The sequence below is a fragment of the Glycine soja genome, chromosome 19, assembly GCF_004193775.1.
Source record: "Glycine soja cultivar W05 chromosome 19, ASM419377v2, whole genome shotgun sequence".
Classification (NCBI taxonomy): domain Eukaryota; kingdom Viridiplantae; phylum Streptophyta; class Magnoliopsida; order Fabales; family Fabaceae; genus Glycine; species Glycine soja.
Genome location: NC_041020.1, coordinates 49,518,842 through 49,544,104, shown reverse-complemented (window position 1 = coordinate 49,544,104; position 25,263 = coordinate 49,518,842). Strand labels below are relative to the sequence as shown.

Genomic DNA, 25,263 nt, shown 5'->3' with positions numbered 1-25,263 from the left:
GGATTATATGCTTGAGTTTAAAGGTTTAAATTTTTTTCACTCCCTTTATTTATCATAAATTCATAATCATATCAATTTTCCTAAATTTTCTAAAATTCATGTATTGTGGTAACAAATAAACTAAGGACCAGCCATTTGGATATATCCTCTCCCTCTCCGGTCTCCTTCCATCCTCTCTATCTCTCCATCATTTTCTCTCACCATCATTTTCTTATCATATTTTTTTTTATTTTAATACTTTTGTTTGTTGTACCACAACAATGGGAGATTACATCATTAATTTGTTACATTATCACTTAACGACCGAATTGAAGGAAAAGAATAAAAACATTTGACAAAAAAAAAAATCAACGGCGTTGATCAGTCACCAATAAATTTAAAGACCAAAATCTTAAATATCAAAATCTTCAAGAATTAAAAACAAAATTTACCAATAACTATATAAGTTGCTAGACTTTTTGAGTCCATAAAATATGAGTTACAGCACGGCATGGCTCCACCCTGCCCTCAAAGTTGAAACAGGCCTAGATCAAGCTATATGAGGAAATAGACTTTGCTATTTTCACATTCTTTTGTTAAGTTCACCACCAAATTTTCTAAAAACTATTTTTACAGAGTTACCCTTGACGGAATATATGCTATTGTTGTGATATAACTTTGCAATATACAATGAAAATACGTTTAGATGCGAATTGTATCAAAAATAACAAATATCTTTTTGTTGTGTACTTTGATTGTGTGGTTAATTATATAAGTTGTTTTTAAAAAAATGATATAAATTACCTTAATGACGATACAAGTTATCCTTTTTACGATAATCAAATAATTGTGATATAAATTACCTTTTTCAATTGAACCAATAATCTTTTTTATTATTAGTAATCTAAAACTAGTTTTTGTTAAGCATTTTGATTGGAAATTTATTTCCGTTGTGATAAAAAAATTGTGCTTTGTGAAAAAATTAACACAACGAAAATATTTTTCCATGTGACACAGTGCACAACAACAAAAAAAGTTATTTATTCTTCAGTTTCACCCAACACATCGATCAGAGATGCAAAAACTGGGTCGACTCAAAATAAACACGGTATGCTGTATGGATTTCTTTCATAAATTTTGAGACGTAATTGATATATAAACATGATATATAAGCCGTAATAATTAAATTGACAGCTTAAGCTGACCAATCAAAGCAACATGAACAAGCATATACTTTTTAAAAAAAAAAAGAAGAATTTTCAACACCTATTTCCCCAGCATGCATATAACAAATCAATTACACCTGTATATATAACCATTGGTGCAACTTTTGATTATAACATTAAGGATAAAGATATATGAACACTCTATTTGATAGCTTAGGAGACAAAAGGATAGAAATTAAAGAGGGAAGTATAAATATAATATTGTGATCGATCAGAAGCAAGAAATAAAGAGCAATAATCTGAATGAGTGGTAAGTAGTAAAGGAACTAATTAGGGCTGGAACTTGTAATGTGCGTCGACTGCAACAGAGATGTCCCATGTGCATGTGAGTCCTTTTGGTATGGTAACAAGATCGCCAGCACCAAATTCTATAGGGTCATATGTTGAGTCTTTCGGGATAAACTTCACTCTCCCTTTCAACAAAAAATATGTCTCTTGTGCCTCTGTGTGTGACTCGTACTGTCCTGGAGCTCTTCCCCATCTATAACCAAAACAAAATCAACATTTATACATAGAGCAAATTAAGAATAAATAACACGTTGGAAGAAATTTAATCGCTCACTTTGTCCACGAAATAACACCCAACTCTAATAACCTTAGCTCTGTAGGTTTGCTTTCAACCGACATTGTTAGCTCTGGAGTTAAATGGAAGAAAACTGTAGTTAGGTCTGGAGATAGATGAAAATAAAGTTTATTTGGCGTCATGTAATACCAAAGGTTGAACAGAGCTTTAGCTTTGGTCAGCTAAAGAAAAGATATGTGAAGAGCTTATGTCAAACCTCTATTTCTTAACTTTATATACTAACATAATACCCATAACATCTTATTCTTAGAAGATGAAATAAATATTAAAATAATCAAAATAGATTGATAATATCTTTAAATTTAACTGAATTATAAATAACAAACCCCCTAAAAACAAAATGAATTATTCTGTTTTAAATTGAAGATAATGTTTCAAATATTTCTCCTTAATTTTTCTTATATCTTTGAGACATCGGTTTAAATCTTTAGATGGGTTTCAAGTCCAATGTTGTTCTTTTTTGAGTTTGCTTTCTTCTTTTTATTTTCTTGTTACAATTCTTCTTGAGTGAACCATTTATCCTTTTTTGGTCAACTAGTATTTTAGGCCAGCTTTAATATCTAAATTTTATTATTTATAATTAATTATCATAAAAATTAAAAAAATATTCACATTGATCAATTAAAATGAATAAAAATAAATAAATAAATTATAAGAATAAATATTTATATAATAAAGTAAAAAATACAAATTATACATGAATTAAAAAAAGATAGAGATTGAAAAAATTTGAAAAGATAAACCACCCTCTTTAGAAAAGAAGAAAATAAGAATTTGAATTTGAAAGATAAAATATAGATTTAAAATTAAATTGTAATATTCTGTTTTAACTTGTTAAACTGTAAACTATAAATCCAGGTTGGGAAAATCTTTAACAAAAAAGATGGTAATATTTGAAATTAAGTTCTGATATTCTGTTAAGATTTTATAAATTATTTAGTTGATATCTCCTTAAAAAAGCTAAGCATCTTAAACCTTTAACATTTTAATGGTCTAGATGTTTTCCATCATCTAAAATTAGCACTTAAATTTAGTTTTAAAAAAATATATAATTCCTATAAAAAAAAAGCTTATGCCTCCGGTCTCATGTTCATCATGTCCACAAACTCAGTTAGACTCTTGTCGTACAATATATTATTTTATTAAGCAAACATATTTTTAAACTAAAGCAAAATTAAAATTATGATAAAGGGTAAGTCACTTGTTAGTAAAGTCTTTAACTCAAGAGGAGATAATATTTGAAATTAGGTGACAATATTCAGTTATGATTTTTTCTTTCTCAAAGTAATAATGGGAATGTAATATTTATATGAAAGTGGAGAAACAATTGTAAAATGTCATGCATGTGTGTTTCTTGAATGAATTTACATTCTAGAATAACAAATTAAAAGGGTCTAGTCTCTATCTCTTTATTGTTTTTACAATAAAATCTTGTATATAATACACTTGGTAAACCAAATTCCAAATCATGCAAATGAAATGAGAATACTACTCTTGATTGCACTTGTCACCCTCAATAGTCCATAGTCATCAATCTAAAGGCATAAACCAGTGTGGGTATAGATTCAACTTGACTTGAAGTTGCACCAGCAAGAAGGAACTCGGAAGACTAATAATGAATGAATTTTTTGGAGTTTTTTTAATAGTTAATTGAAAGATAAAATTTTGTAAAAAATAAAAAGATAGGTACTAGAGAAATTAGAAGAGAATTATTATGTACTACCAAACTAACCAATAAATCGATGTGTATTTACCTTTTATTATATAAATATTAAAATAAGAAGTTATTAGGCTTAATTTCATTTTATATACATTTTTTATCTAAATTTTCTATAATAAACTCGTAGTAATGACTAATGAACATTTATCTAATGAGGTCATTTCACTTTGTTTATATAATTTTTGGACTAAAATATATTTTCGATATTTAATAAATACATGAATTTTGTGTTTACTTATGATAAAACAACAATTTTGATTTTTGTTCTCAAAAAAGTGTCAAACACCAAAATCAAAATTGTTGTTTTATCAAAGAGCAAAAACGAAAAAAAAAATTATTAGAAAGCAAATACAAGATTTAGATATTTATTAGAAATCAAAAAAATATTTTAACCTAATTTTTATATCGGATTTATGACCTTTGAAGATAAAATAGAAAGACTTAAGAGTGTACTAGTTCTTTAGGTTCTGTAGGAATCGTTCACTAAGTTTCATCAAACAACCTCTGTAGCAAAGTATTCAACATGATTATTTAGCTTTGGACAAAGAAGTAATTAAGGATTCTGTATCCCAAATTTAAAGGGCTCTTCACATTTGTCTCTTTTAGGAACTTCAAGAATAAAAGTAAGAAAAACAGATACCATATTAAGTGCATATAATCAACAACACATTTAAAATGATATTTTAATCACTTATTCATAAAATTAACATGCACGTACATGCACAAACGTGCATTTCCATGAGTTCTTGTGATAATTTGTTATTACTGATCCAAGAAATCATTGCTAAATTTTATCGTCATTAGATTTTAAAAAAAAAATATTATTAGAAAACAAACATAAAATTTAAATATTTATTATAGACCACAAATATATTTTAACTTAATTTTTTATCGTATCTCTGACCTATGAAGACAAAATAAAAGGATGTAAGAGTATAATAGTTCTTTAGGAATAGTTCACCAGGTTTCATCAAATAACCTTCATAACAAAGTGGCAGTGCATTTGCTTTATAAATGAAGGGTCATGAGTTGGATCTCAATGGGGCTTCATTTGTCATTTTATTGTAAAATTTACATGCACCCAGGTGCATACACTAAAAATAAATCACCATTTTGTTTTTAAGATAAAAATGACATAATTCTCTTCTCTAGGATATATATCAAAAAGGGACAAAATCATATGATTCTGGTTATTTTCTTCTTGAGAAAGAAATAATTTTTTTCTCTTTTTAGTTTTTAAGATAAAAAAATCACTATAATATATTAGAATTTAATTTAATTTTTAAATTAATACTAAAATTATGTTATTTATTTTTCTATTCATTCAAACATTAATATACTTTTCTATTTAATTAAGATAGAAATAATTTTTTTCTCTTTTTAGTTTTTAAGATAAAAAATCACTATAATATATTAGAATTTAATTTAATTTTTAAATTAATACTAAAATTATGTTATTTATTTTTCTATTCATTCAAACATTAATATACTTTTCTATTTAATTAATTTTATCTATCTAAATAAAACATTTGTCATTTGATAATTTTTCAAACAACTAGTTTAACAAGTTATACAACTTCAGATCCCTTTCTTAAAGATTGTAATTTACATCTTCCCCCAGCAAATCCTTGTCTTCAAATTGGCAATATACCAAATGGAATTGCGAAACAAAAAAGGATCCATTTCATATTCGGATATTCCTAGCAATTCATTTTTCCCATTCCAAGTCTGAAACTTTAGAGTCACCCTTTGCTTGAAGATCATCTATGCCTCTGGATTGTTGATTAGTTATCTGGTCCCAACCCATAATGTGTGGCAGTGCAAACTGCATCAAAAGACAAATTAATAATTGGCAAAGCTCTTAACAAGGTGCAAAATAATACTAAACAGTTTGTGGGGGGCGAGAACTGTTAGAATAAATGTAGAGATGAAAATGTAGTTAAAGTTTCATTGAATCAGCTACTGTGGCTTTCTACAACCTGTTTGGATGCCTGTGCCATAACCACAAAATATTAGAAAGAAGGAAACGAGAGAAAACTGAAAGTAACTAACTACTATCAATAGAATTAAAAAAAATGAATAAAACCAATCATCTAAGAAGGACCAGGGGTCATATATGTATAACTGGATCCAAAACCACTCAAGAAACAAGCGGGGACTCAGAAGTAAGAACTGGATCCTAGCTAGACATGGCAATGGGATGGGGCGGGGACAGGTATTGTCTCCCCAATCCCCGATTACGACTCCCCAACAAGTCCTCATATCCGTACCTGACGGGTTAAAATTTATTATTCCATTCCCGTATCCGTTGGGATCGGGTATCCCCGACCCCATCCCATACCCGATTCAAATTAGAAAAATAATTTTTTTTGTAAAGAAAATATTAAAAATTTGATTTTAAAAAAAATAAATTGATTGTTAAACATTTAGTTTTAACTACTTATATATCAATAAATTTATTATAGCACATGTGTCTACAAAAATTGTTAAGAAAAAAATGTTAAATTATATAAAAATTCTAAAATAAAATTAACTAGTAATAAAAATTCTAGGTCTTTTGATTAAATTATGCAAAAATTATAAAAATTAAGTGACGGGACGAGTCCTAGTTCGGGGTCAGAACGGATGTAGTAATCTCATACCCGTACCCGTACCCGACTTTTGGTTATCGGAAAAACCCAAACCCGAACTCATACCCAGTCAACTCAAGTATTACCCGTCAAAGTCGGAACAGATTCGGATGGATACCCACGGGTACGGATTTTCTTGCCATGTCTAATCCTAGCCCCACAAATAAAGAAACTTAGCATGAATGCTCCTAGCTGCCTAATACAAACAGCTATTTTGAGAAATGAATTTTAAAAAAAAAACTGGCCAAGCAAAGAACTGGTGGTGAAGTGGTTTGAACCTTTCAAAAAGTTAATAATATTCAACCAGGTTTATTTAAGCAAAATAATGAACCGCTGACCAAAAAAAAACAAAAGCCAAATGATGAACCAGTTTCAAAATACAAAGGCTAACATATAAGCAAGGCATGATATGACTTGCCTCCCTCTTACTTTTCATGTATGGTGTACTCATTATCCTATGAGGAACTTGCAAATAAAACCTCCTCTTAGCTTTAATATATGTTGTATGTTTGACTGAGTGTCCAATGTGAGACTTCGAAGCATCAAGCAACACAATAGTTACCCTTTCAGCCTCTTTTTGCTTTAATGTTTTGTCATGTTGTATTTGTAGGATGATCATTATTTAACCTCTCATACTGGGTTTTTCTTTTCTTGCAGGCCATAGAATATGGTGTGCATGTGGGAGTGTATATGTTTGGTTCAACCAAGAATACCTTCACCAGTTTAATGACTAGAACAGTTTTATATATACTTATTTTAAGTTTTACTTATCTACAGTAAATTATGAATGAAATCAACACTATGACAGTTTTTTTCAGTGAACAAAATAACATATATTCAACTATATTTCAACCCTCACCTAAAAACAAAAGTGGGTGGTTGCCAACATGGTCACATGTGCAAAAAAAGTTCAAGAATGCTAATAAAAATGTCAAGAGAAACCCACCAGTCAGTCTGAAATTCTGAATTCTGGATCAGAAAGCTGATAAATTTAAAGGACCACAGGCATTTTTGTAATGTATTAACCAATGTTTCAAGACAAGAACTATGTTGATTAAAGATTAATGGAATAATAGCCATGCAGAAAGACAGGATAATTATTTTCTTTATCGGTTTATCACTTCAGCGCTCGAAAGAAAATTGTTGGCAAGATAACAGATAACCCTCTCCATTCTTATTTCATAAGTATTGCAAGCAGAAACTCATCAGTCCATAACTAGTGGAAGCTATAATATAATTAACGCAAACTTATGAGAAACTAAGCAGATAAAAGGCATACACTGCAAGCTGTCTTCATTACAGCAAACTCAGCAGTTGTGACAGGAACACTGAAGTAGTCATTGGTGTTTAACAGGTTGTTGACAACAGCTGTCAAAGAAGGAGCAATAATCAGAGAGAGAGAGTGGGGTGCACTGTGCAATATATAGTAAGCAGCACAAAAGGAGAAAAACTTAACAAAAAAAAAAAATCTTACTCAAAGACACAAAGTAGCCATTTGCATGAGGCTTAATTGATAAGCTCTTCCTTACTTGACCAGCATTACTGCAACATAAGGTGCTTACTAAACCATCACTAATCATCTTTGAAGTGGTATAAATAAAAAAATAATTTCTAACTAATAGGTTAATCCAAGAGCCATGAAAACAACCTTGATAACATTGAAGGGTCATGAAAGAAATCACAGGAATCTTGAGCGCCCATTGTTATCAAAGAACCAACTTCAGTTGCTGAGAGAGCAAATCTCTACAAAAGGGTAATTACTCTAAGAGGAAGATAAAGGGACGTCAAAAGATTCTATGTATGTTTCCTCCTTGAATTACTAAATAGAACATCAGAAACAAGATATTAGGTCAACTTGACAATGCATTCTCTATTGCAAAAACGAGGGAAGGGGGACCTGTCACAACCCAGACAACTTTAACCATGCAAATGGAATAGCAAAAACAATTACTTGTCTTTTCTCCCAGTCATATTTGCGCTCTCCAATAGAATGCATGAAAGTCATCATGATTGAACCACGTCGATCAACTACAACAGTCCCAGACTGACAAGGGGAATTGATAAATATGATGTTTGGTTAATACAACACACAGACACACAAAAAGTCAGATTGAATAAATTTATTAAAAGAAAACCTCAATCTTACATTCAACTTAGTGAAAGTTGGAAGACAAGGGATCAACGAGAATGCAGCTTTGCCCTTGTAAACAGTATAAGGAGCAAATATTCGATCGGAAGCATATCCTGCAAGTTAATGGCAGGAAAACAGAAGTAAAGCTAATGCCTAGTTCAATGTCAGCCAAAAACAGGTAGCAAAAATATAAACACTTGTATAAAGCAATGCCTTTGGCAGCATAGTTATTTGTAGCAGTAGAAATGCCAGCTGAATGGCTAAGACGGTCTCCGACTTCAACTTTCCTAGAGGACAGCACTTCCAACAGCCTATGCCTGTCTCAAAATTGCAAAATTTAAATGCATCTCGTGATGTCATCAAAAGCATATGTTTATTTTGCATAAGCGTGATTCCACGTTAAAACAATATAATAAGCCTATGCCTTTTTTATAACCTTTTTCTTTTCTGTTCGGACAAGGTTGCGAAGAATAATGAATCGATTAGAAAGTAAGAAGTGATAGTGAAAGAAAAAAAGGTTGAAAGAAAGAGAAGGCGAGTAAATACCTGGAAGTGGAAGTGAGAGGGAGCATGCGAGATAGCTTGAACATTTTGGAAGGCTCTTTCTCTTCACTTGTGTGCTGTCTAACCACACCAAATGGGGTTTTATGTCTCACAGCTCTGTTGCCCAATTCAAAATGGAAAATGCTCCCTTCTCGCCTTTCCCCAAACGACGACGTTATCTAAATATTTTCTTTTGATAAAAAGAAAAAAACGTGATCACACCTGGCCCAGCCCAACCTCATTGTTCAATGGCCATGATTTTCACACTTCTTATTTTGACTTATTTTAAAATCTGTATTCTTATTTTTTAATTTATTATTTAAAGCTATTATATTTAAAAATTTATTTTCATATGACGGCTAAAAAATTTAAATATTAATCGACTAAAATCATGATCCTTAAAGTGAATAATATTTTTTTACTATTACATTCACACAATTATTTAATTATTTAGTACAAAATATAGTATTAATATAAGTTTTATATGAAAATAATTTAAAACTTAAACTTTATTTTTTTAATTTATTATATTTTTATAATATTATATGTTATCTTTTATAATATAATATATAAGATTAAATTCCATTTTTGCATCAATTAAAATATGTACATTTATATAAGTTTATTTTTATTTTATATAGAGTGACTCAAATAGTAAATTAAAAAAAATAAGGGGATCAATTTGGTAAAATAGACAAAATAAAAGGATTAATTTTGTAATTAAGCCTTTTTTCTTTTTCCCATTTCTTAATTTTCCTTTTATAGAATTATTATTATTCTTCATGTAGATAAGTTGTTTTTTTTTTGTTAAATTATTTTTTTTCCTCTAACTTATTATTTAGGTTTGATTTGGTCATCTAATTTTTTTATCGATTTGATCATTTCATTTCAATTAAACTAACTACATCATGAAATATGCATTTTGCAATGGTTTAAAATCATCTAGCGATGGTTTTAAACCATCACAAATTACGATTTTTTAACACCGTCGATCCAATTTAGGTAGTAGGGTCAAATTGAATCATTTTTAAAAATTAGAATACCAAATTGAATCTCAAAAGCTAGAGGACCAAATTAAATCTAAAAAATAAAATAGAGGATCAAAAACTAATTTAATATATTTTATTTTAAAAAATATTTAATGCGATATTTTTGTAAGAAAAAACAAGTTTCTATTTTGTTACATTTTTATACAAAATGAAAATTAATTTTTTTTACACCACCCAACCTATAACTCTTGGAAAACTATAGGATAAGTAGTCACTTTTGTCCTGTGTATTTCATTGACAAATGCGTTTCTTAAAAATAAAAATATAAAATTTAGTTCCCGAAAATGTAAAAAGTGCAACAAATGTATCCAACGGTTAATTTTCATTTGTCACCGTTAATAAAATAATTTACGTGGTAGAGAGAGACAAATTTGTCATTAAAATAATTGTCAATGTGATCATGATGACTAGATTGAATGAAAATGTCAGTAAGATATCATTTTTTGACGTAAATGTTAATAATTTTTTGTTAGACAAAAATGCCAATATTTTTTTATTGGAGAAAAATGTCAATAATTTTTTGTTGGATCTAAATATCAATATGATTATATTGGACTAATTTGTTACATTTGAAATTTCATTTCATTTAAGGGTAAAATATAATTTCAAGGTGAATTTTTGTCATTTTTTATCGTTATAAGCATAATATTATAAGGATCACTTAAAATATATATTGGCAAACATAATTTCAAATAAATAGTGATGATAATATTGATTATCAACCATAATTTGTTTGTCACAATAGAAATTTTCCAAGATAAATATTGTAACAGTGTACCAATCATTATAAAATTTTTCAAATTATAATAATTAGTCACAATCTACTATAACTAAAAGATAAATATATCTCATATTTCACTTTTTTAAATCTTGAATGTTTTATTAACGGTGACAAAAAAAAATCAACAGTCGAATATATTTGTCGCACTTTTTACACTTTCGGGGACTAAATTTTGTATTTTCATATTTCAGGAATATATTTACCAACGAATTACACATTCAATGACAAAAAATAATTATTTACCCAAAACTATATAAACAAATAATACCCCTGGATTCGAACATTGTTTGATCTCTATCATTGATATTGACATCATTAAAAGCATTATCATTATATTAAGTTAATATTATCAAATAATAAAGAATTAACACTGCATTAGAAACTATAATTTTTTTTATAAGTATAATTTTGGATTGACTCAATTGTTTGACCCAACTCAATTAGATCATAATATATATATTATATATTATTACACAACAATATATTTAACGAGTGTAACTAAATTTGTAATGCACGTTGAGTTTGTATAAAAAAGATTTGGATTCGATATTGTAAAGTACATATCTCGGGAGGGAAAAATAACTTGAAATATGACTAAGCTATGTATCAAAGAATTAGTTTCATGACCAACTCAAGATATCGAAACTTGTGAGATATCTTAGGATTCTATCAATGAACAAATATTCTAATTATAGTGATTAAAAATAACTATAGAAGTAAGAAAAATAGATTAAATTTATATGTCCTTTAAAAAAGATTAGATTTATATAAAATGTATCTTATTTACGGGGCAAATATTTAATGATGTGTTTGGTCTCACATGTCATGAGTGTTTTTAATTTTTAAAAACAAATAATTATAATTATAATTTTTTAGGTGATTATAATTATAGTTATACATTCCAAAAATACAACATGCAAAACTTAAACCTTATTTTATTCAAGAGTTGAGATTAGAATATTTATTTATCTTAAAAAAGTTAAAAATATTTATTTAAATCATTCAACATTTACTTATCATTAATTTTTTTATGAGGTAAAATTTTTAAATATTTAAAACACACATACTTATTAACAAGTTATCTGTTGGAGTGATATTAATGTGGGTCTCATTAAGAATGTGATTAGTGAGAAAAATTTCATTAATCTTGATAACACTAATGTCATGAGATGATCCAAGAAAAATATAAATTATTTTATTTTAATTTAATAAGTTTATTTATATTACAATATTTAAAAATATAATTAATGTTAAATAAACTAATATCATAAAATAAAAAACATATCCACAAGAACGCACTGATTTAATGGAAACTTATTTTATACTACATGTAATGGATTTATTTTTTGGGGTTTACAATAAATTATAGAAAATTAGAAATGATATGGTAATTTTATTTGGTTTGGTTCCCCGAACGATCCCATTCTCTCTATTTTCTTTCGACTGGTATCGGGTACAGGCTTGTAGTTTCTTCTTCGTGGATCCATTCAGATCGCATCCAATCCAAACAACGATGTGTTGCATTTGTTTTTCACGATGCTGAACTTGAAGCCGCGCTTCTTCTAATCCACTCAGTTATCACACGACGACTCATTCCGTACACTTCACACTCTCGTCAACAATGGCCGATGTCGCCGGAGCCACAGTGGTGCGAACCCGTCACCTTTCTTTTCAATTGCACTTCAGCTGAAACGATTCTAGTTCCCAGTTTCAGTCAATTGTTATCACCACTTTTTCATTTCTCTCTCTCTCTCTCTCTCTCTCTTTTATCTTTTGCTCATTCGGCTCTCTGCAGAGTCCCTCCATCGGGGAAACCAACGATGCGCAGAAGAATGTGTTCGATTTGGGAGCGTTTGTTGGAGACCTAACTTTGGAAGATGATCCAAGCAGGTCTTCTTCACTTTCTACTAAGTTTATTTCCAGTTCGTGCACTTTTGAGCATGCAACTTTTTGAATCAAGATTATATTACTAGTTGTTGATTTTGCAGCGATGATATATCGTTGGAAGGACTAGAACAGGAACTAGAAGAGTGTAAGAACAATGATGTGAGTGACTTTGCCGTTGTTGTGTTGAAAACGCTGCTATTGAAATGGATCAGCGTGTATTAAGTTATTATGTTGCTTTGTTCTGTGTAGGTAGTTGCAAATATACTTTCTAAAGGTACCAAACTTAGGGATTATACAAAAGGAGTTGAGAACGATTTGCGCAAAGTTGAATTGGATTCAATTCAGGTTTGTGGTCAATTTTCTGAAAATTTTAACAGCTCCTCCATTTTATTTTGCTTATCCTGGTTATTATGAATATCTGATTAAAGTGTGGTTGGTTGTACTCAGCTAATGCTTTTGCTTTTGCTTGATTTGATGATTAGTTTCCTATTCCCTTTTTTGCAGGATTATATTAAAGAAAGTGATAATCTAGTTTCTCTTCATGATCAAATTCATGATTGTGATAGTATCCTATCACAGATGGAAACTCTTCTAAGTGGATTTCAGGTATGATTTTGGCCAAGTAAGTTTTATCTTGAAGCTTGAATTTGACACTTCAATTTTCCTCTCTTTTTATGAAGACTTATCCCCATGAGAATTATTAGATTCACTCTGCAATGCTGAAATACTTGTTGACCTATATTTCATCTTTAATAGTCATGTAACTAAAACCATGTACGTTCATAGAATACCTTCAATAATTTGAAGGATTTAATAAAAAATTTGGATTACATTTTTCTTGTATATATTGAATATTAAATCATGAAATCTTTCTTATTTTTTATCAGGCTGAAATTGGTTCCATTAGTTCGGACATAAAGATTCTCCAAGAGAAGTCTATGGATATGAGTTTGAGACTTAAGAATCGCAAGGTATGAATGTTTAATTTAGACAAAAAAAATTCAAAGTTGTTCATAAATTGTACCACCCTTTTTGCCTTTGCTTAATAATAATACAACCAAAGCAAAATGACTAGTATTGTGTAACTTACTATCCTTTTTGATCTGGGAAGCAACCTGCATCAGAAGGCTGTTTACACTTAACAATTGGATTTCTTTTAATGTTTATCACATGCTCTTTCTCCATTTTCATCTTTTATATCTACTTGTGTTGATATTTGTCTTGTTTCATCCAACAGGTGGCTGAATCCAAATTGGCTAAGTTTGTGGAGGACATAATAGTCCCTCCAAGGATGGTTGACGTTCTTGTTGATGGAGAGGTATATATATTTTTTTCATGACCTACTTCTCTCCACCAATATTGCATAAGTTGCTTTTGGTGGTGTGGAAAATATTTAATCTTTTCCTATAGTATTATACTATTTTGCTTGCATTTTACATACATTTCAGTTTTCATGACTTCAAAACCAACATTCTAATTGAGGATCTCAGGTGCTTTGTTTGTGACTTTGATTGTTCACACCATCGGTCACGTCTTGTTTATGATGTTATAGACTCAATATCTTATTTTTTACTTATCTAGACATTGGTAGCCATGGAAACATTTATAAAATGTATAATGATTATATTGAATTTGAGAATAATGTCTAGATTGACAGTTTATATTTTCCGCTGAGATACATCTTCTGGATCTTCTTTGATGTTTTTGCCTAGAGTTAGTTTATTTCAATTTAATCATCCTGGTCTATGTTTTGATTTTCATTTAGATCACTTGGTTCTTAATGTGTATAGTTTTCATTATATATTACATGTTACCATTATATTCCCTTTTAATTAGACTTGTACTCTTTGGACTTCTTTTCAGGTCAATGAGGAATATATGAGAACTCTTGAGGTTCTCAGTAAAAAACTGAAGTTTGTAGAAGTAGATCCAATGGTTAAAGCTTCAAAAGCTCTAAAAGATGTCCAACCTGAGCTTGAAAAGCTCAGGCAGAAAGCAGTTTCAAAGGTTATTGATGCCTAAAATAATAAGAATAATATTTTTTTCTTGCTGATTTTTCTTTTTATTTGGTTGACCATTTAATAGGTAAAAAAATAATCATCATGACTTTCCATCTGCAGGTGTTTGACTTTATTGTTCAGAAACTTTATGCACTGAGAAAGCCCAAAACAAATATCCAAATACTTCAACAAAGTGTCCTTTTAAAATACAAGTGAGTTTTTCTTATTGTTTCTTAGATCATAGTAGTTTGCTATGGTGGTGTTTGCTTGAGACTTGAGAGTTGAGATAAGTGAAAATATAATTATTTCATTCTGAAACCTGTGTTTCTGGATATCTGTATTTTATGGATTTGGTTACCATTTGAATGGAATGATTTTATTCTTTGTATTACCTTTTAATATCCCCACCTAGTGGGATAAGGCGTTGTTGTTGTTGTTGTTGTATTACCTTTTAATATCCTGAATTTAACGGATTGTTTGATAATTAACCCTTTCCTTTTCTTTAAAATCTATTGGCAACATTTGCTCATGTTTTTTATTTGGATTTGGATGAAATGGAACTCGCTGTTGGTTTTGGCATTTGGTTGAATTGCTATATCACATTTTTTTTTGCTATGAAGCTGATTTGTGCTTCATAAGCCACTCCTTGACAGTTTATTCGAAGTCCAATTGATAATTTTTTCTAGCATGTAATTGCATCTACTTGATAACAGCTACAAACTTTGTTTTAAATGTGTCTCTCTTGGATAATTAGATGGTATTCGAGCAAATCTCCTCTTTGACTAAATATTATTTTGTTTAAATTGGTGTGTATTTCAGTCTTTCTTGCACAGTGCCCACTGGCAGCTAATTCATTAGAGCCTTTGGTAATAAACAGAACTGTTAATCTTGAAGAATCTATTTACTAAGTATTCAATTAAATGTTTTGGTTGCCTGCCAACATTGGAAGGCTGTGAAATATACCAATCTATACTTCACTTTCTTGCCCCCGGCCCCCCTCTCCTTTAAATTATGGAATCACTTTGGTAATGTTGTGTGCTTTTGGTTCTCTATTAATCTAATGAATGAAAGTATACATGTGTAGGTATGTTGTTTCCTTCCTCAAGGAACATGGCAAGGAAATATATAATGAAGTTCATGCAGCATACATTGATACGATGAACAAGGTAACTGTTAAAATTAGAATCTTGAATTAATATTGCTATCAGGAGTAGAAAAGGTTTGGTTGCTTTTGATGTACTTATCTTTGTTTATAATCTTGATCCACAGCATCTGTTTCAAAGTATATTGAACCTTAGATGAACATCATGGCCCATGTGTCTTCAAGAGAGTTTTTTTGTTTGATAAGTTTAGTTTAGTATTTTGAAACCTAAGCCTCCTTTAAATTTGTAATCTGATGACGAAAACCTTGTTTTGTATGATTATGATACTACCTAAATCTAGGTTCAATAATGAAGGAAGCCAAAGCCCACCACACCAAAAATACATAAAATATTTTTTCTTAAATGCAGTTTAAAATGAGACATGGATATGATAGCATTGGAGACTTTATGTAGCTCTGCTTTGGCCTGACAAGGACAACTACTGTATGGAAGATGTTAATGGTTCTAGGTTGATAATCAAGTGTCTTTGATGCTATACCTGATTAGTCTATTGTTAATCTTCACAGATTTGTAGTTCTAAATCATTAATTTGCATAAAAGACTTTGTTTTGGGTTGTATTTGCTGAAATTTGCATAATTAGGCACTTGTCCAATAAACTCTTGTCAAATGAGAGCTTATTCATAAGTCTGATTGTAAAGCTTACTAGTTTCTCCATGAAACTTACTGAAATAAACTAAAAAGAGCCCATGGGAAGGCCATAAGCAACTTCAACAAGCCCAAATAAGCCCTTCACAATCCACACTGGGATAGTTTTAGATAGAATTATAGAAACAGTAAAATTGAAGATAATTTTAAGAAATAAGCTAATGCTGTTGAATGTTTGCAGGTTCTTAGTGCTCATTTCCGTGCTTATATACAAGCATTGGAGAAACTACAATTGGATATAGCAACATATAATGATTTAATTGGTGTAGAGACTAGAAGCAGTGGCCTATTCATAAGAGCAAGGGAACCACTGAAGAATCGATCTGCTGTATTTGCTCTTGGGGATAGGATTAATATATTGAAGGTATAACCCTGTCCAGGAAAAAATAAGGAAATTCATGCAATGTGATTCTCTTTATGACTACTAATCAAATTGGCCTAGAAATCCATGTGTTTATTTAATTTAGTTATATTTTTATTGATGTCAATAGCTTCCTTCAAGGAGTGAAGGTCAATTTTAAAACTAGGAAAAACAATTGTTAGAAAAGAAATACATATTTTTATTTTAGCAAGTTGTGTTTTGAAGATTTAGGGACCTATTACTAATTTTATAAAGCAATAATGATTAGTTAGACGTTACTTTGATTCAACAAATAAATAGATTCATACTAGAAATCACGTTTTGTTAAGATATCCCATATTGACAAGGAACATAGTTAAAATACTCTATATAATGCTTTGGCAACCCTCTCCCTTCTTAAGCTAGCTTTTGGGTTTGAGTTATATTTAGTCCATTTCTAATATGATATTAGAGTCTATCCAATTTTTATTTTGGGTCGCTCATTGATGTCCAGTCTTGCTAATTTCATCTTCCTAATGCTAAGGAGTGGGGGTAAGATATCTCATTTCTAATATGGTATCAGAGTACACTTGTTCCTTTGTTGTAATATTAAGTCATTCTTGAGCTTTGCATGGTTTAATAGGAATTGATATATTATTAGGCGACTCTGCACAGATTTTACAGACTTTTGGATAACTGCGTCATATTTGACTGTACATTAATTGTTCTACTGTTAACAGGATATTGATGAACCTGCATTAATTCCTCATATAGCTGAAGCCAGCTCCAATAAATATCCATATGAGGTGCTGTTCAGGAGCTTGCAGAAGCTGCTGATGGATACTGCTACTTCAGAGTACTCTAAAAGTTCACTATGTCATGTCATGTTGTCATAGCATAAAGTCACTATTAAGCATATTGACATTATTTTCATTCATATGCAGATATAATTTCTGTGATGATTTCTTTGGAGAAGAATCTATATTTTATGAAATTTTTTCAGGTATTTTTTATGGACTGTCTTGATTATTTTGAGGAATTTTTCACTTAAAATTAAACAAATAGTATACATAAGGAGGACTTTTAGCTTATTAATATGTGAGGTGAACATTGTTGGATTCATTGTCACCTTGATGAGAACTTAGTTATTGTGAGAAATAAGATGATCATACAAGGAAAGAAGACCAGGAATATTCATATTGGATAGAAAGTTGGAGTGACATCTAGTGAGGAAAAGGAGGTAAAATAGCATCTAATATGGTTTGGGCATTGTGAGAAGAAGACTGCTAAAGGCCCTAGTTATAAGAATTGGTAGATGATGGATAGCCTAATAATTTGGGGTAGAGCTAGATCAAGAAAGAAACTAAATGAAACCATTCAGAAGGATTTAGAATTTAATGATCTCTTCGAAGAATTAGTTATAATGGTTTGAATTCGATTCATATAGCCACCCTACCTTCTGGAAAACGGCTTTGGTGGCGGTTGCTGTAATGATTTGAATTTGAATCAAGAAAGCATATTTGTTAAATTCATTGTGGTATATATTGTATATTATATATTCTAATTATACGAACACCACTAGATCACTTCAGTGTTGAATTCCATTTCATCTCAGAGTTGGGTTTTCAAGCAGACCCTTATTATTTGCTCTTTGGTATTTTCAGGTCCATTTGGTGTCATTGATGAGCACTTCAATTCTATACTTCCAAATTGTTATGATGCTATAGGTCTCATGCTTATGATTCGAATAATACACAAGCATCAGGTAATGTTTTACTCTGATTTTGATCTTTGGGTGAAAAGAACATGTCTAAGCAAAAACCATAGTGATGCTAATTAAGACAGTTCTAGCCTAAGTATGTGTCATCTCAATGGATGATTCTTAACAGTTATAGCATTTTATTCCAAGTTCCAAGAATCTAATTCTGAATCTTAACCCCCTCCTGAAATTCTCAAAGGTTGTGTTTGGAATTAAAGAGTTAGAAATAATTTGATTTGATTTATGAATTAATTCTTATGTTTTAAATTCATTATATAAAAAGGGATTTGAATTTATTTACAAATCAGATTCCATGTTTGGAACACATTAAAGATAAATTGAGTTGACTTTATGTTAGAAGTTTACATAAAATAGGTTAAATCAATTTCAACAATTAAAATTAAAATTAAGTCAAATCCAACCAAATTTGAGTGGATTTCTATTTGCACACAACTATTGAAAAGGGATTTCCAAATGAAATCAATTTTTATATCATATCTATATAATCAAAGGATTTCATTTTTAAATCAAATCAATTCTTAAAATATTTGATTCCAAACAGACTGAGAGAGAATTCACTTAACAGTTGGGGGGCTTGGAACATCATTTAGGAAGGAACTACCATATGAATGAATAATGTCAAAATGATCCATGCAACATCATGAATATATTGATGACTCTCTGCTCTTGAACTTTTTTAGCACATAAAACATATGCAGACATAGAACTTTGTTAGAAGCATATAGCAATCAACATAAAAAATTGTAGTGCGCGGCATGTTTTAGCAGATGTACTTGGTGCATTTGAATATATTTCACCTTTACAATCAGCTTGTTACTGACTTTTTCAATTTCAGCTCATCATGTCTCGGAGACGGATTCCATGCTTGGATTCATATTTAGACAAGGTCAGTTTTCTATGCAATGGTTATAGACTTATTTACACTAGATTAGTCTTTTCTTGAGAGTGTTTAGGAATAGCTTTAGTACATGCTTTGAGCTGTGAGTCTAGCTCCATTCACTATAAGGTATTAAAGTCACTTAGATGTAATTCTTGTTGAAATAACAAGAGATAAAAGAGAAAAAGTAAAATATGATTGACATTCTTTGATGACCGGAAAACTCAAACCTGACCAGATTTTCTCCTTGTTTTCATTTGGGATAATGTTCATCGACATTTTTTTTGTATAATATGTTGATGGCTTCCTAACCCTTTGCCCACTTTGAAGTGTGACTGAATTTGCTTTATGACAGCACTAGGTTTTCCAACTTTATTTTCTGCTACATAATGTAAATGACATTTTTGTACAATATATAGAAAATTTATTTATTTGGCAAATATCACAAAGCAGAGTGTGGAGGATATTTATTTGGCAAAATTCATCTTCCTTCTCACCCTTTTCTTTATTACCTCTTCTATTTATATACACATTCTTGGTTTTCTGATATCCCTCTTACTTGCATCTGGCTCATAGTTGGAAGTTACCTTTGGATTTATATGGACTGGGTGCTAATAAGATAATGTGTCTGTATATCATATAGAATTTACTACTATTGATCCCTGATGAAGCTAATTTTATTTTGGGCAGGTCAATATATCCTTGTGGCCTCGATTTAAATTGGTATTTGACATGCACCTCAACAGCTTGCGTAATGCAAATGTGAAGACATTATGGGAAGATGACGTTCATCCTCACTATGTCATGAGGCGTTATGCTGAGTTTACTGCTTCGCTTATCCATTTAAACGCTGAATGTGGAGATGGTCAGGTTAGTATGATAAAAGTTAGAGTCATCCAAGTTCTCTTTTGTAAAATTCTAATATAATCTATCCTCTGATCAATTGCAGCTTGATTTGAATTTGGAACGACTTAGAATGGCTGTTGATGACTTATTTATCAAGCTTGCGAAGAACTTCCCAAAACCAAAATCACAAACTGTGTTTCTTATAAACAATTATGATATGACAATTACTGTTCTGAAGGTAGGAATCTTTAAAATAACAGTTTTAAAGTATAGCTATATCTGCATCAATCAATGGAAAGGTCAAGGGTTTGCAATGTGGTTTTCATAACCAGATAGGTTGTTCTCTGACTTTTGACAACTAAAGTTTTCCCACTGGCTTGATTACAGGAAGCAGGTCCTGAAGGTGGGAAAATTCAAATGCACTTTGAGGAACTGCTAAAGAGCAATACAACAATATTTGTGGTAACCACAATCAATTTCTTGTATATACAGTTTCAATACAATGATAAGTTTGTATTTTGATGGTTTCAGGAAGAAATGTGCACATCAATTTTCTGTTGCTATATATTCACATTCTTGTTTCTTTTGCCATATAATGTTCACATCTAAGACCCGCCTAGAAAATTGTAGTGTTTCAAGTCCTAAACTTGAGATAATGACTTTCAAATAACACTAGCATGCTGAGTCTCTCCACCATTCAATTCATGAGAACTCAATTTGTTACTTGTGAAAGGAAGTGGAAACCATTTAGGCAGATAAGACCTCAGAAATGATGACTATGATCTCCAACTTGGAGAAAGGACCTACAATAGTTATAAATATAACAAGTGGTTTAAATTAGAAAAAGGGGAAAGGGTGCCTATAAATTATACTAGGCAAAGAAATATATAATTTTCCCGCTTGTTCTCACGTGTGGTTGTCCTCACTGTTCTCTTCATCCCTTGTAGGAAGAACTGCTTCAAGAACATTTTAATGATTTAATCAAGTTTGTAAAGTCCAAAGCCTGTAAGTATCATAACAATGACACATTGTTTTCTTTTTTTTTCTATTTTGAAAAATGTGGGCTTGATTGTGTGTAATTTATCAGCCGAGGACCCAACATCAAGTCCGGATAAGCCCATAACTGTTGCTGAAGTCGAGCCACTAGTGAAGGATTTTGCGAGTAGGTGGAAGGCTGCAATAGAGCTGATGCATAAAGACGTTATCACTTCTTTCAGCAACTTCTTGTGTGGTATGGAGATTTTAAGGGCTGCCTTGACTCAATTGTTGCTTTATTACACAAGACTCTCGGATTGCATTAAGAGAATCGTCGGTGGATCTGCATTGAACAAGGATCTTGTTTCCATATCTTCAATCATGTATGAAATTAGGAAATACTCGCGGACTTTCTGATTTGTCGAGGATGTCATAGTTATTTACCGGATCTAATTCACAATGAATGCTATTCCATGTAGTATTATGCCAAAAAACAACTCTCTTGGATCCTGTATGTAAATGAAAGATAGTTTGCTTCTTTCGGGAAACCCAAATAAGTGAGCTTTTTTTTGTGCAACCTATTTGGGAATTACAAAAGTACAAGTAAAAGAGAAAGCACACTGTTGTTGTATAATGGAAGACACATCAGTTGTTCATGTTTGTTTTTTTCTTATATATATTTTGAGTAATTTCTTGTAGACTTTTTTTATCAAACCATGATTTAAGCATTCTCTACAGATAGCCAATGACACTAGATGCAATAATAATAGTGAAATCCATGAATTCACAGAATATGAAGATGCATGCCAATGTATCAATACATGCCGTTATTACTCTGCCTTCGTCACCCTCAAAAGACTTTCAGTAGGCAGGGGTTTTTTGGTGTTAGCATTCGAGTGGCCGAATAATCATAAAGCAAAAGCATTTGCTCTATTTTGATCAGTGGCAGCCCTATTGCTATTAACCATCATATAATCAGGGAGAAAAGAACGCTGTAAATAATGTTTTTATAATTTTTTGGGTACATTATATTGGATGGAAGGAAGAGTGAAAAGGAGAAAAACTAATGACGGGCCAAGGCGATGATGAAAATATAAAAGCTGTGTCGGAACAAAAATATAATTCTTTTTTTGGAGGGGAGGGATATATGAAAGTTATCACTTTCATTTATAATATATTTAAATTTCATATTACAATTTAAAGAATATTTAATTTTGATAGATTTGATGAGTTCAACCTGTTTTGACCTAAGCCAAGATAAAAAGAAAAAAAAAACGGCATGAAATAAACAGACACAGAAGGCAAAATATGTTGAATTCATCAACTCTAAACAAAAAATGGTAGGTTCATTCAACAGAAATTAAGCTGTCCTTCCATCTCAGTGTATGAAAAGTTGAAAGCCGAATTCTCCGATCTGCAAATCAAATACAATGACCTTTTAGCAGCACACCACAAAACCTGCAAAGAGGTGCCTTTTTTTACTTTTACTTTTTACTCAGCAAGACTGTTTGTTTACTGTAAATATTTGTAGTTAAAATACAGTCTGTGATAAGTTGACGAGAGAATTTTCATCGGAGAAGTTTATTCAGACAAGTACTTGAAGCTTATCTACTGTTGCAAAACGATTGTGGGTTCTAGATGACAGGTGAAATAAATATATTTTTAAAGCATGTGATGAAAGTGGGATCCTTGATTAGCCACAAGATTATGGACTTGAAAATGTTGGTTATGATGGATTAATGTCTTGTGTGGTTAGGGAACTTGGCTATGTTTAGGGGGTTTGGGCATTGGAAGGTAATGTATCATAGGAAAAAGGCTATGGACCTGCATAGAAGGGAAGGAGATTGGGGACTGACAGAGGAGAAGGAAGCAGAACATCAGCCAATCATTATCTCTGCTTGATAATGTATCATGGATTTTTTGTGGCCACAAAATGTGTGGCATGTCTAACAAGAATGTGAGAAGTGATAAGAGTTCATTTTAGTCATATTACCATCAATGGAGTGAATGGATATTGGATAGTCAAGATTGTTTTACTTAAAACTAATTTTGACCATCCACTTTGATTGTATGATCAAGATTAGCAGATCCTCTCATCACTCACATGTTACCCTTCTTATATATACGGACAAGCAAGATTAACAGTTACTTAAAGTCGCATAACCTTTTCAAAAAGTTGTGATTTTTTGTGTTTTAATTTTCATAATTTATAATAAGATATAATGGTCAATATTTGTCCATCTAAATTTCACATATAAAAGGCCCTCTCCCTTGATACGCGTCTAATACACATGATGGCATACGCATGCATGTACACATTTGCTTGTCAAGTCAAAATTTATCAGGATTGGAGGAATGTGATATGTTGGTTATTGTGGGTTCCCTCACATAGGAGTAAAATGGATACAAATGATTCTACAAAATCTTGCCTTCTATTAGATGTATTCTTAAATATGTTAACTTTCTATATAATGATTGATCACCATATAAGTGGATTGTGACTCTAGCAAACTTGCAAATCCTAGTATCACTAATCTAGGGAGAGTTCTACCGATCCAATTTTCTAGTTTGATGGATGCTAGGGTTTATTCAATGTGTACCATACTGTTTCACAGTTAGAAGAAATGAAAAGCTCGCATGCCTTGGCAACGGCATCTACGAAGGAAACAACTGATAGTGAATCTCCTAAAGATGGGCTCTAAAGCTTCTGCATTGAAACTTGCAATTCTTGGAGGTCCATACAGGTGTATTTAACCTGGTTTGCAATTTTTCCAATGTTTTCTTCTTCTTCTTCTTTTTTTCAGTGGGGGTAGTGGTGACTACTGATTGTGAAAAATACTTCTGGAAATTTGGTTTTTAACCAAACTCAAACGGTATCATGTAATTCATGTATTTGACATCACCTTCTGGTGTAAAATTATCATTTTTGTTGTTGGGGAGTGACTATTGGTTGATTTTGGTAATGTTTTGTTTTGTAATTTTGTTCACTGATCCTTGTCTTTGGTGGATTCTGTTGTAACTTGTAATCACTTCTTCCTTTTACTTAAACTGTGATTTATATTGGTAAAATGGTGTTGATTTCTTATCAAGTTATTCTGATATGTAACAGAATTTCAATGGAATGGATTTTCAAGTTTCAATGATATTTTTAAGTTTTTGCCTGTTTTAGTTTCTTCACTTGCGCAAAAACTAGGCAGAAGAAAGTACGAACCACCAGTTTATGGTCTAAGCGGTCATAACCCTCGACCCTCTTAATGCATAATATTCTACCCCCTCTAATGTCATATGCTCCTTGATCCTGGAGGAAATGATAAGTCTAATTAAACATTTTGCCACGTTTGATGTTTTCTTCTCTCGGGGAGCAAAAAATATCTAATTTATGTTACGGCAAATCTTAAAAATCACATAACCTTCCTAATGCCACTGCTAAACTTGTTATAACAGTGAGTGACAGCACTTAGTTCAGCTTATTTTTATCATTTTTGTGAGAGAGCTTTTGGAAAACAAATGATTATGAAGTTTTCAAGATAGGTGTTTGGTGTTTTCTAATTATGAAGTTAATATTCCTTTCAATTCAAATTATCCGTCTTTTTTATTAAATAATAGTATAGTTCAAGAAAGTGGAGTATTTTTTAACAACACCTTTAGATGCTTAACTAATTTACAATTAAACTAATTGTTTAAATAAGAATATTTTAGTTAAAAAAAGTTATTTTTGTCGTAATAACTTGTGCAATAAATAAATTTTTAACATGTATGTATTATTTTAAACAATAGATCTTTTAAAATGAAGAGAGAATTTGTGTGATGGTTATTCTTGTCTTTCCATTTTCTGAAAGTAAATCGCCATTGCCCCCATTCTCAGTTACCATGTTAATGCGGCGGGGAAAAAAATAACTTTATCATGTTTGAATTGAGGCTTTGTTTAACTTAGTAGCAATGTTTAAAAAAATAATAATCTAAACCATTTAACTTTTGAGTAATGATTCAAATGGTTCAGATAATAAATTGTAATGAAATGGTTGAATTATAACTACTGAATAAAAGGTTCAAATGGCCTTTTAGTTTTACGCGTAAAGGTTAATTTAAATTTGGTGATTATAAGAA

General features: G+C 30.8%; 3 protein-coding genes and 1 long non-coding RNA gene across 4 annotated transcripts; 2 read left to right on the top strand and 2 right to left on the bottom strand.

Moving 5' to 3' along the window:
* Positions 1-1,245: 1,245 nt before the first annotated feature.
* Positions 1,246-1,954, bottom strand: LOC114399036. The gene is made up of 2 exons (XM_028361130.1): positions 1,768-1,954; positions 1,246-1,686 (listed from the first exon to the last, which is right to left on the bottom strand). Exons 1-2 carry the CDS (start codon positions 1,908-1,910, stop codon positions 1,476-1,478), a joined length of 354 nt encoding a protein of 117 aa, XP_028216931.1. The 5' UTR covers positions 1,911-1,954; the 3' UTR covers positions 1,246-1,475.
* A 3,065-nt stretch (positions 1,955-5,019) lies between these two features.
* On the bottom strand, positions 5,020-8,976 carry LOC114398385 (single-stranded DNA-binding protein WHY2, mitochondrial-like). The gene is made up of 8 exons (XM_028360572.1): positions 8,816-8,976; positions 8,483-8,586; positions 8,285-8,382; positions 8,090-8,182; positions 7,787-7,881; positions 7,613-7,680; positions 7,418-7,506; positions 5,020-5,333 (listed from the first exon to the last, which is right to left on the bottom strand). The coding sequence occupies exons 1-8, from the start codon at positions 8,857-8,859 to the stop codon at positions 5,217-5,219; spliced, it is 708 nt and encodes a 235-aa protein (XP_028216373.1). The 5' UTR covers positions 8,860-8,976; the 3' UTR covers positions 5,020-5,216.
* A 3,055-nt stretch (positions 8,977-12,031) lies between these two features.
* LOC114400549 (vacuolar protein sorting-associated protein 52 A-like) lies at positions 12,032-21,854 on the top strand. Its single transcript, XM_028363041.1, has 20 exons — positions 12,032-12,290; positions 12,438-12,532; positions 12,631-12,688; positions 12,779-12,874; positions 13,034-13,135; positions 13,417-13,500; positions 13,767-13,847; positions 14,393-14,536; positions 14,650-14,741; positions 15,614-15,695; positions 16,520-16,702; positions 17,419-17,534; positions 17,623-17,681; positions 18,343-18,443; positions 19,294-19,344; positions 20,026-20,205; positions 20,285-20,419; positions 20,569-20,643; positions 21,129-21,186; positions 21,269-21,854. Exons 1-20 carry the CDS (start codon positions 12,264-12,266, stop codon positions 21,571-21,573), a joined length of 2,124 nt encoding a protein of 707 aa, XP_028218842.1. The 5' UTR covers positions 12,032-12,263; the 3' UTR covers positions 21,574-21,854.
* Positions 21,855-22,428: 574 nt separating this feature from the next.
* Positions 22,429-23,933, top strand: LOC114399897. The gene is made up of 2 exons (XR_003663859.1): positions 22,429-22,624; positions 23,772-23,933. It is a non-coding gene; the product is annotated as an uncharacterized LOC114399897 (long non-coding RNA).
* Positions 23,934-25,263: the final 1,330 nt, after the last annotated feature.